This window comes from Magnolia sinica, chromosome 4 (genome assembly GCF_029962835.1).
Source record: "Magnolia sinica isolate HGM2019 chromosome 4, MsV1, whole genome shotgun sequence".
Taxonomy (NCBI): domain Eukaryota; kingdom Viridiplantae; phylum Streptophyta; class Magnoliopsida; order Magnoliales; family Magnoliaceae; genus Magnolia; species Magnolia sinica.
In genome coordinates this window covers 92,166,961-92,180,200 of record NC_080576.1, presented here as the reverse complement: position 1 = coordinate 92,180,200, position 13,240 = coordinate 92,166,961, and the positions used below count along the sequence as shown (strand labels likewise).

The following is a 13,240-nucleotide window of genomic DNA, read 5'->3' as shown; positions in this document are numbered from 1 at the left end:
AAGAAACCACAAATCTTCATCCAAAATGAAAAGGAACTCATTAAGAGATATTAAGGGGCAAGGACATACTTCCATCAAGCTCGAGAAGATAGTCAATCAATCAAAAAACTGAATTTTTGGGCTTCATAGCCATACAAACGTGAAAGGGGGAAATCCGATTTTTGTTCCCTTCGTTTGAGCTCCAATGGTCTTGAAGATACAACAAAGGGACCTTCTTGTAGGGACAATTGATTGGCCAAAATCTCCTCTTCAACAGTTTTGTGGATTTCTAGAATCAGGATGTGGTTTTGGGGGTTGTGGTACAGCTTGGGGCTTGAAGTCGAAGAGGCAAGGCTTAGAGCTTAGGGCTTTGGGCTTGAAGTCGAAGAGGTAGGGCTTAGGGCTTTGGGCTTGAAGTTGAAGACGCAAGGCCTAGGGCTTTGGGCTTAAAATTGAAGAGGCGGGGCCTAGGGCTTAGGGCTTTGGGCTTTGGGCTTAAAGTCAAAGAAGCAAGGCTCTCTCCTCTCAAGAGAGCTTAAGGATTGAAGTTGAAGGGGTAGAGCTCTCTCTCCTCTCAAGGGAGCTTAGGACCTAAAGTCAAAGAGGTGGGGCTCTCTCTCCTCTCGAGAGAGCTTAGGGCTTGAAGTCGAAGGGGCAGAGCTTTTAACGCAGGGGCATTTTCACACCAGGCTCGAGTGGGGTGGCCTGTGGGATGTGAGGGCACACTCGGGGTGGGCTTGTGCGAAGCGGAACCCATGTGATTTGAGGCCCACGAGGAGGGTTCGGTCGAGGACCTAACCCAAGGATGTGGGGCCTAGGCTATGAGATAAATGGATTGATTCGCCATGTTCTATCAATTCGAGCTTTTAGAGCAAGTGGTTAATTGTCCTGCATCAAATTGGTATCAGAGCAGGAGGTCTTGTGTTCGATACTTCTCACTGGGGGTGATTAATGCAGGGGCATTTTCACAATGGGCTCGAGTGGGGTGACATGTGGGATGCGGGGGCACACTCCTAGTGAGCGGCTCGTGTGAGGCGGGTGGCCCGTGTGAGACGGAACCCATGTAATTTGGCGCCCACGAGGAGGGTTTGACCGAGGACCTAACCCATGGATGCGGGGCCTGGGTTATGAGATAAAGGGATTAATTCGCCATGCTCTATCAATTTAAGCTTTTAGAGCAAGTGGTTAATTGTCCTACATCAGCTTTAAATTCGGATGTGTTTTCAGTTTGTGTTTGTTTTTCATCATTTAATTATGCTTGTAACTCTTTAGTTATATACTTGTCACACTTGTAGGGGTAGTTACGGTTGCCTAATAAGTGTGATTCTAGACATACATTGCATCCACAATAAGACTCATAGTTTGAATGGTCTGGATAGCTATACTTTGGTTCTACGTGTGAGGAGTTGCCATCATCTTCCAATTGGTGTTCAATTCACACAGATGTATAGAGCCAAAATCTTAAAGTTTTGGAACTTTAAACTGTTGTGTATTAATGTATGTATGGGATTTATGGATGGATGGACATATGCACATATGCATAGATAGATGGATGGATGGCCATATGCATATATGCACATATGGATGGATGTATTAGTGTATGTTTTGTATGCATGGATGGATGGATATATTAAATGTATGTATGTATGGATATATGGATGGATGGATGGAGATACATGTATGGATGTATGCATAGATGAATGAATGTATAGTGTAAGTATGTATGCATGCATGGATGGATGGATGGATGGGTGTATTAAATGTATGTGTGTATGGATGGATGAATAGACGTGTATGGATGTATGAATGGATGTATGGATGTATGAATGGATGGATGGATGGATGGATGTTTGTATAGATGTATGAATGGATGGATGTATTAGTGTATGTTTTGTATGCTTGGATGGATGAATATATTAAATGTATGTATGTATGTATGGATATATGGATGGATGTACACACATAGATGGCTGGATATATTCGCGTATATATGTATGCATGGATGGATGTATTAATGTACGAAGGAATGGATGCATATATGCATGGATGGATGGATGGATTATGGATATTAAATGTATGTGTGTATGGAGGGATGGATAGACGTGTATGGATATGTGTGTGCATATATGCATGGATGGATGGATGGATGTATTAGTGTATGTATGCATGGATGGATGGATGGATGTATTAGCGTATGTATGCATGGATGGATGGATGGATGTATTAGTGTATGTATGCATGGATGGATGGATTTAATAAATGTATGTATGTATGGATAGATGGTGGATCTATAGATATGTATGGTTGGATGTATTAGTGCATGTATGCGTGCATGGGTGGATGGATAGGCACGGATGGATGTATGCATGGATAGATGGATATATTTGTGTATTTATGCATGCATGGATGGATGGATGTATAGATTGTTGGATAGATGGATGGATGCATGCATGTATGCATGGATGGATGGATATATTTGTGTATGTATGGATGGATGTATGAAATGTATGGATGGATAGACATTTGTATGATATGAACTCATTTTGATTACTAATGTACTGATATTTTTCGACGGCACATGCTTTAAGCCCTTATTAAACAGAAACTTATTATGTACGGTTCTTTTTTCCTTTTTCTTTTTTGCATCTCCTAAAGTTTCGCTTAAAAATTCCACATTTTAACCCATGTTTCCCTCAGTTAGAGATACATTTCCTGGGATCGACGATATGGATACATGTTTCCGTATCCCCAGTCAGCGATACATTTAACGATACCAATATGATGAAAATTGTTTCCTACTTGCTAGAAGCTAGCGGTGTAATCCTACGTATCAGCTCATCACAACCTTTGTTGGAGTCCACAGTAGACAATATCTCTTTTATTTGCACTTGCATGGGTGCAACTCCTGTTGTAAATTTAAAGTTCTTCATGGATCCTGAAACTTTTGCCCTGCCTTTTATGCCACATCATCATTTGCAAAGGTGTTTCAATTTGGATGTTGAGACCTATCAACATGTCTATCAATGTAACCGCCTCTATGAATGGATACATTGATCCACTAGTGAATTCAAGTATCAATCCAATGTTAATGCATTGATCAATTCAAATGTCAACTTTTCCTTTGATTCCCTAGCAGCCCCTTGTTAGATAGACTGTCCGCCTCACCATTTGTTGTGAGGCACATGAGAGAAAGACACTCTAATGAGATCACAGTGATCCAGAGATTCATCAATCAGATTGCCAATCTTCCATAGGCAGCAACCAGACTTGGCCATCTTATCGCATTCTTAGAGTCACCTTAAATGATAATCAGAGAGCAATTAAAATTTACAGCCACTTCGATCCCGTGAAGCAAGGTTGCAGCTTTGGCATAATTTGTATCATGCACCCCAATCGGACCAAAGACCTCATTCAACGGGGCACCCCGGTCTTTTTGAAAAGGCCACCAACACAGTTTGTCCAAGACTCTCAAATGAGCATCCATCAGAGTTGAGCTTCAAAGACCACATAGGAGGCAAGCTCCACCTTCCTTAACCTTTGAAACTCCATAACCACTAAATATAAAATCAGCCTAGTTCTATAAAACCTTGTTGGGAAAGCCTTTCATCTTTAGTATCTGTTTTGCCCCACTCAAAAATTGGCCGAAAGATCCTCAGGCTGATGGTAGTCAGGCTAGCCTTCCCACTGCAAATCATATTGTTTCTTCCCAACTAGAGACGTCATAGTGTTTCCTGGAAGAGAGATCTTTCCAGAAACGACCAACAGGACCCCAAGCATCTGACCACGAACTCTCAGTTAAATCTTTCACCATACTTGAGAGCACCCAAATACTGCTGTTTTTTTTTTTTTTTTAAAAGACCGTACAAACCAGGCATATGGGTAGGGAAGCAACAAATGATGAACAGTCTCCAAGGGTACGCAAAAAATACATCAGTGCAAGTTCAATTGGGAAACGATATAGCAATCCTTCTTAGATGGTCCAGCGTCAAAATCTTATATAAACCATGTTGTCCAACAATGGCATTTACCTCCAAGGGTACGCAAAAAAACAGATGTCCACAACCACATCCGTCGCATTTCTAGACCTAACCACAGTAGCCAAAGCAAATGTACCAACTGACACAATTCCTACACACTTCTTCCATGCTACTAGATGATACTAGTGAGCATCTTCCCTGTCATTCCAGAGGAAAATTTTCAAATAGACTCCTGCCTGGCTGCAACTTTAGAGGGAAATTTCAGAATAGACACGAGATAGAGAGGCATATTTGTTAGAACAACCTTGATAAACTTTATCCTACCACCGAACAATAGGAATTTTGACTTCCAAAATGCTAGCATTCTGCTGAGTCCCTAACTTCAGATAGTAATCCCCAGATGAGGAACAGTGCAACACAGCAGCCCATCTCTTGAGTAATAGTACCAAGGTATTACGAAATGGAATTGGTCAGCGTATCGGCCAGCTTGCTGGCCAATTAAATACAAGCCACAACTGGCCAATACGGGGCCCATATCAGCCAATATAGCCTTAAAAACAGCTGAATTTTTTTACTTTTGGGGAAAATTTTCAAATATTATTGGTAGAAGCAATGTTCGAAATATTGGTATCGCATTACATATCGCATCCTTGGGATATAGATATGTATTGGTTATCGCACGGGATATATCGTTTGTGTCGAGTAATTTATCGCGCTTTTTGGAAACATGGGGAAACATTGGGAAAATGGTTGAATCAGGGATTGTTATTATTAAAAAAAAAAAAAAAAAACCAACAACAACAACAACTTTAATACGCACTTTTAAATCATAACATCTCAAAAAAGAAATGCACATAATAGGTTTCCCTTGTATAGGGTCCTAAGCTATGCACTATCTAACTGAACTAATGCAACTATATTCAAATTGAATGCATAATATTTAGAGTGTATGTGATGATCATTTCATCAAGCACTTCTAAATACTTTGAAATTAGTCTCAATTGATAGTTGGTTGAAGGAAATTTTCGAAAAAAACATAATATTTTAATAAATTTTTAACAATTTTTAATTAAAAATGATTCTTATTTTTCGAAAATTGACAAGGACTTAACAAATCAGTAGTGCAGCCCTCACACATGCTTGAGTGCAACATTGCGAGCAATTTGGAAGAAATTGGGAAATTTTCAAATTTTCTCCAAAATTTCACAAATTGGACCACCTATACTCAAATTTCGAAAGTATAGTGTATGTGATGATCATTTCATCAAATACTGTTAAATACTTCAAAATTAATCTCAATTGACATCTGGTTGAATGAAAATTTCAATAAAAAAACATGGAAAACATATAGAACCAATGTGAAATCAAAGCTCCAACTCCATGATTTTTCATGCAAAACATGAAGAACCAATGGATTTATAACCATTTGACATTGATTTAACATAATTTCAAAAAAAAAAAAAAAAGATCAGAAATTGAAAATGCTCACCAGATTGAACATGTGGGATATATTGGCACTACCTGTGCATTTCGTATCGCACAAGTGGGATACAAGATATATCGTGGGATATATCGGCCAATATTGTCAAAATTTAAAACATTGGGTAGAAGTCAAAAAACATGAGGATCCTAAATATTTCCTGTTTTGTTTCGGACATGAATTTGATGGTGTAAAGGGACATTCTTTGGTAAGAATATTGTCCGCTGGGCAGTTTCAGCTTGACACACTGAAAGTCCACCAAATAGGCCCTACTAGAACACAAATCAAACATTATTTGGTCAACTAGAGCCTGTTACATATAAATACAACAAAATGAAGATGGAAAATTGAAAAAAAAAAAAAAAAACGAAGGTGAGGGGGAGAGTGGAATGGTTTACCCTTCTTTTGGTATTTCCCAAAATGGTCCAATCCACTTTGGTTCATTGAATCCCCACTCAAATTTCTTGTCTTGATCCTCAAAATAGGCCTAAATCTAGTTTAAAATCAATTTCTAAGCTTTCATCATAGTTGAAATGAATAAAGTGGAAAAATGAGAGAAATTTTGAAAAGACAAAATCCAAAATGGGCCATTTATGGATGTATTGGCCTATAACAACGTATCAGCCTGTAATGGTGCCAATACGAGGGCGTATTCACCGATATGGCCCTCTTTTCATAACGGACCAATTCAGCTCCATATCGCATAATGCAGGTGACCATTTCTAACTGTTTATTTAATATCAAGAATAGCACATATTAAATTGTTATTTAATTTGATATCAATAATATTGTTTTCAATAAATTTACACTCAACCCAGATATTACTTCAGGTGATCCTACGTTAAGATTTTACTCAGCAAAGAATAGCAAGGAGGAATGGCTCCTGTTCTTGAGGTGATCCTAGGACCTACGTTAATATTTTATTCAAGCATAATGACCAACAAACCATGCTAACCTTCAGGGGGCTAATCCGGACCAAACTGCAGAGTGGCACTTTGAATATGAGCAAAGCTCAACCAATGAGATATGATAGGATGACCGAAATGAAATTCTACCATCAGCTTTGAGGTCCCGAATCCTCCTGTCACACAACCAGCATGCTAAATGTAAACTTCTGAGAAGGTTAAAATTTGAGACAAGCTAGCAATCTCTTCATTTGAGAGAGATATATTGAAATGTTCCCTAGGACAACTTCAATCAAGGTGGTCCTCCATCCCAAAGAGAGGAATTTGCCTCTCTAGGAGGCAAGCTTGTGCCACACCTTTCTAACACAACATCCCATGCTTCAAGTGTTGGTCTATCCACTCCCGGAGGCATTCCCAAGAGTTCGAGAAGAAGAGGCATAACCCCACGACCAACAGTTGGAGCAGGATAACTGACCTCAGAGCTATCTAAATTCAACCCAATTTTGCTAATCTTAGATAGATTTAACCTCAGCCCAAAAACCACCTCATAACAAGGGATATCGTTTAGGCTTCGGGCCTTTGAAATAGAACCACCTCCAAATAACAAGGTTTCATAGGCATACCAGGTGTGAGTGGCCAAAACAAAGCCATTGCCGATCGACATACCCTGGATTAGACTAACTGCTATAGATTTCTCCAGAAATTTACTCAAAGCTTCAATTGTTATAGTGAAAAGAAATGGCAACACCGGGTCCCCTTAGCAAATGCCCTAATAACTCTTTAATCCTCTTTGGATTGGTGGAATCCAAAGAGTTAAGTGTGGAAAAGAAAACGTTTTCACCAAATACCCACTCCATTGTTTGCAATAATAAAGTAACATGTGGAAAACTGTTCCTGTTCCACTATTTTTCTTCCAAATCATCTTTTTCCTCAACTTTCCATCATCCAACTTCAACCCTAACCAAAATCAACCATTGAGGACCCCAAAACCCTAACCAACGACCTACATGTGCGAGTCCCTAAGCTGACCGTACAAACAACCGCTCAATCCTTTGAATTCCCCTTGATTTCTCATCCATAACCCTACCCTAAACCCTAGATCCCCAATTTCTAAATCTCTAATTCCAAAATCTCAAATTCGCATGAACCCTAATTTTTCAAATTTCATATTTTCCCATTCCTAACCATAATCATAAAACCTATAAGTCATTTCCTTGAGTGTGGAACGTGCCTATGCTAAATTGGAAGTTTTATCCTTCCATCAAGCCTAGTTTTAATTGATTTATGTGATTTCTTAGCATGCGGGCATGTGATTTAGGTTAAATCAAATTTTGTTTCCTATTGTTTACTCCTAATTACTTGGTGGGTTAGCATCTTTTGTTAATTGAATTATTTTATGGACTCTTTCATAATCTTCACGTTGCATACTTGCATTAAATCATGTGTCCTACATCATCGGGGGTGATTAATGCACGAGCATTTTCACACCGAGCTCAAGTGAGGTAGCCTATGGGATGCGGGGACACACTCAGGGTGGGTGGCCCATGTGAAGCGGAACCCATGTGAAGTGGGGCCCACAAGGAGGTTCGGCTGAGGCCCTAACCCATGCAATGTGGGGCCTAGGCTATGAGATAAAGGGATTGATTCACCACTCTCTATCGGTTCAAGCTTTTAGAGCAAGTAGCTAATTGTCCTGCATCAAAGTGGTATCAGAGCCAGGTTGGTCTCATGTTCGAGACTCCTCACCGGAGGTGATTAATGCAGAGGCATTTTCACATCGAGCTTCAGTGGGGTAGCCTGTGGGATGCAGAGGCACACTTGGGTGGGTGGCCCGTGTGAAGAGGAACCCATGTGAAGTAGGACCCACAAGGAGGTTCGGTCGAGGTCCTAACACATGCGATATGGAGCCTGGGCTATGAGATAAAAGGATTGATTCGCCACTCTCTATCAATTCGAGCTTTTAAAGCAAGTGGCTAATTGTCCTGCATCACAGCATCTTAGATAAAGTTGCATAAAAAGTGATTAAGAACGAACCCATCTAGTCCGAAGTGTGGTCTCCTTTTAAATCAAACACATCTTGCTTTACTTCTTTCATGAAATGTTCTTCCAACAAAACAGCCATCTCCTGTGGCAGGGAGTTAAAATGCAGCCCATACAATAAAAATGTAACTGAGAACTCTGTGAAGAGTTGCTAGAAATGGTAGACAACGAATTAATAAATAACTTCCTTCTCTGTTAAGAGATTGTCAACTCGAATAGAGGCTATGCAGTTGGCTCATCTGTGAGCACTAGCAATTTTATGGAAGCAAGCGGCGTTTTTATTCTCCTTTGATGCATTTGCATGAGACTTTTGATTGTAATTGATTTCATCCTACTTCAGAATATCCTACGCCGCACAACCTAGCTTTGCTTTCTTGACACTATCTTCAGGAGACAGCAGCCAATCCTCTGGTCTATTGAGCTCAGTAATTTCTTGTTGTGTAATATTCCAATTTTTTCTTTAATAAAATGATTCTATTCATAAAACATAAGTTGATTTTTAAAATTTTTACAGTACCAAAGCACATATTTGTTATGACTTATGATAACAATGAAAGAAATTCTCTATGTTTCAAAAATAATGGACCTAATACACAAGGATATAACTAAAACATTTGCTACAAGAATGCTAGAGTATCCAATACCAGTATCTGTATTGACTCAAGTCCAAGATGATCTTTTGAGCATATTACAAGCATATGGGCATCATAGTGGACAATATGTGAGGATGGAGTTTAGTTTAATGATGATGATATAGAGTAATCACCCTTAAGTCTTTCAACTAGACTCCACTCAAGAGTAGAAAATAAAAATAAAAATCTGATCTTCCTCCCCCTATGTATGTTTAGTGCATGCTCTAAGTGGAGCAATCCTTAGCTGCACGAACCATCTAACCAACCTACATGGCTGCATCAAATCGCACTTCGGAGTTGTGCCCCTACTCCCGTTTCCTAGCTGTTTATACTTGCTAACATTTCAAAATAAATATTTTTCCAACTCCTGCAACTGAATATTTTGCCACTCCACTCCGTGCCTCATGCAACTATATTCCAGTCTACTAGGGAGTCCAAGGATGACCTCTGCTCCATGTAATTACACTAAAGATGCATTTGTATGTTACAACTACAAATATTAACGCTATTGTCTAGCTAACCTTGGGTGAAGCGTGATTGTCACCCCCAACGAGGTTTGGGCGAATGGCCTTCACTGTAGGTTTGCTCCCTATAGGTGAGGGTTCGATTCCCCTCTTTGGCTTTACCCAATACACGTGGTTGTGGGTGATTGCGTGTATCCGCAGGGGTTAGTCTCACTTCAAAAAGAGGTGGGGACACCTTGTGTCTTCAAAAAAAAAAAAAAACCTTGGGTGAAGCATGATTGTCACACCCATGGACAATTGTCTACGGTTTCCTGAAATTGGTGCAGTCAGTTTTTTATAGGGTTCATTTACTACAGCTATTCACAAAGATAGGGGCCAATCACTGAAGCCAATAAGTTGACCAATCTTTTTCACGGCATATGGAGTGTTAGTCGTCTCTCAATGGGGACCCTTTCTCTTTGGTTTCTTTCCGTCCCATGCCCTTCTAGGTTGAGACTCCGACTAAAATCCCAATTCATCAAAATAAATGTCCATCACTTTCAGTGAGAAACAATTCGCAGATGTGTTCATCAAATCCATCTCCAAGGATTGCTGTCAAGATATTGTGTTAGAACCCATCAATGAGAAGAATCCATTCATATATGAGAGAGGCTCTTATAGATACCAAATAGACATTTCATAACAATTTCAACAAGAATGTCAATAAAATAAAAGCCCGTTCATTTGAAACATCAAAAAGAAAACATAGCACCATGAGCATTCAATTACCATAGACAGCTTATTCTTAGGAACTTTATACAAGTTTTTCTAATCCACTTGTAAGTTGTAGCTCCACATGCAGCCACATGTGCCACAAGCATTAGATATATGAGCGATGCATCAGGTATCCCCACTGTGCTGGTCCAGTTATAAGGTGGGCAAGAGAAGTGATCAATGTTCGAAGTATCGGTATCACTATAAGTTTTGCTAGCCGGGGATATAGAAACAATATTGATATTGCCGATAATATCACCGATAACTGGAAATGTGTGAAAACATTGGAGAAACATAGGGGAAACAGTGGAATTTTTCGGTAAAACTTCAGGAGATGCTAAAATACACATTTTCATATTTAGGAATAAAAAAATTACAAAAAGAATGCGTACATAATAAGTTTCCATTTAATGGGAGCCTAAAAGCATGTGTTGTCATAAGAAACCAGTCCAACCATCCCATCCATCCCATCTAAACATCCATCGACATTTCAGAATATAGACAACACATGATATTTCTCCCAGAAATTGTCGAAAATTGAAAAGAAAAATAAAGATTGTGGTCTCGATATTGCCTATGTCCCAATAATGATAATATCCCGATATTATCATCGACAAGTTGAACACTACATACAACCATGCACCATTTTAAAAAATGAAATGATTTTTTTTACATAAATAGATTTTTGGCAATATCGATACGCTGGCGATATTATTGAAATATCGCCGATACACTAGCAATACAAGTGACACCTAGAATTTACACAGTCGAAAATGTTGGCGATATCAAAACATTGGTGATACAAGCGACATCTGGAATTCACACAATCGAAAATATTGGCAATACATTGGCAATATCAATACATTCACGTGGTGATACTTAGCGACACATCACCGATACAGCGATACCTGAAATTTCTAAAACTGTCAGTGTCATCAATATCGCTACCAGTGTTATCGTTATCACCAAGCTGGAGATACGGATAATATCAATGACACTCCGAACAACGTGCCTGATAACAACAGTCCCTGTTAAATTCACGCGTGACCAACAAAATGATACCGACTGGTCTGATTTTTGCGACAGGCCATCACATAGGTAGGCCCATCTGATCACTGCAACACTGCTTTGATATCAACTTATAGATTACTTGTAGGGACCTTAAGCACTTTTTTCCTGCTCTTTGACCGAATGTAGAGTCGTAAGAATTACCAAATCTGAGGTTAAATCAATTAACCAAATAAACCCCGCTATGTTGCATTTATACTGCTTTCAAGAATATGCACAATATTCAAGGGTTTTCAGTTTAAACAAGTGGGACCCTGTGGTCCAGTTAATCCAGACCATTGGTCTCATACACCCCAACCTGGACAGAACATGTCCCAAATTCTCCCAAATTGGAAGACCATGGCCACCCATCACAGGATTGGACACTCTTCATTAACCATGTACATGCCTGCCGCAGATTGAAATGTTAGGATTGTCCCATCAAGAAGAATTTCGGGGAATGGCTAATCTATGGCAAGGCTCACAGGCCATTCGACTAGGATCGTGGGACCCAATTGTAAAAACTGAACAGCAGGATACAATGTGTCTATAACCCCCTTTAAATAATCAGATGGTTGAATTGAAAATTGGAGAAATCATACAAGAGATGGAAAAAAGAAAAGTGCAAGTCAGCCATATCTACCATAAAGAAGGAAAAGATCCAATAGAACTGGTAGTAGCAACGGGAAAAAGGGAGAGAGAGAGAGAGAGAGAGAGAGAGAGAGAGAGAGAGAGGACATTCCAAATACCTTGGGCGGAAAGAAATGGATGGAGAAGGAGAAGTTGGAAAGCCAAGAAAAGGAACTGCGGCAACCGAGGGGCGAGACGCATCTTCTTCTTCTTCTGCTTCCTTTTACTCTTCGATGCTCCTTATATCAACTAGAACGCATGAGAAAGAAAGAAAACAAAAGCTAGGCGTCGTGATCGGAGAGGAATATATCGTATAAGCCTTCTGCCCTCGTTTGGTTTTTCCGCAACCCGACCAAAATTTTCAGTTTTCAGCTCCACGTAAGAACAGCCAATGCGCGTCCTCCACGTGGCATATCGAACAGCAGAAAATTGCTGCCGTTAGAGGCTAGGTGGGGCCACCACAATCTTTGTGAGAAATCCATCCCATCCATTCGTTTTGCAAGCTTATGTGAGGTCATGAGTCAAAAAATGAGGTGGATGTGAAACTGAAGAGGGCCGCATGACCAGAAAAGGTGAGGAGGGAAAAGCCAACCAATGAAACATTCGTGGGCCACAAAAGTTTCGTATCAGGCTAATGTTTTGGTATTTTCAGTTCAACATCTGGAATAACCTTATGAACGGTTTGGACGGGACATGAACATTAAGGTGGACCCAGGAACTTTTCAACGGCAGGCATTTCCCTCCCCACTTTTCGTTTCGTGCGGCCCACTTGAGTTTTGGATCAGTTCATTTTTGAGCTCATGTCCTAACATGAGAGGCCAAAGAGGATGGATGGGTTGGATGCCTAACATGAGCGGGCAAAATGGATGGACAGGGCAGTTTTCTTGTAGATCATGTTGCCCCACCTAGCTTCCCATCCACGGCGCGGATTGCAGGCTGAGTAACTTAATACATCTTTTAGTAAACTCTGTGGGACCCACCGTGATGTATGTGTCTAATCCATGCCGTCCATCCATTTTATCAGCTCATTTTAGGGCATGAGCGAAGAATTGAAGTGGACGGCTAATTGCATACTTGAGTGTGCTGGCATACTGAGTAAACTTTATGAGGCCTACTTTGATGTATGTGTTTCATCCTTCTTTTTTAATATCATTTTAGGGCATGAGCTCAAAGTTGAAGCTTATCCAGAGCTCAAATAGACCACATCACCTTAAACAATTGGACTTGACTGCCTAAAGTTGTAAACTTTTGGGGGATCAAATAAGTTTTGAATCAAGCTGATATTTTTGTTCTGGACTATGTTTATGTGATCTTATTTACTTGTTGAAGGTCA

At 39.9% G+C, this 13,240-nt stretch overlaps 1 protein-coding gene across 3 annotated transcripts in view; it reads right to left on the bottom strand.

Annotated features, from left to right (window-relative positions):
• Positions 1–12,174, bottom strand: part of LOC131243381 (dnaJ protein P58IPK homolog) — a 52,856-nt gene extending 40,682 nt beyond the window's left edge. For all 3 annotated transcript variants that reach the window (XM_058242708.1, XM_058242710.1, XM_058242709.1), the window contains exon 1: positions 12,027–12,174. In XM_058242708.1, coding sequence (XP_058098691.1) covers positions 12,027–12,108 — 82 coding nt within the window. In that variant the 5' untranslated portion in view covers positions 12,109–12,174. The remainder of the gene's footprint in view (positions 1–12,026) is intronic.
• Positions 12,175–13,240: the final 1,066 nt, after the last annotated feature.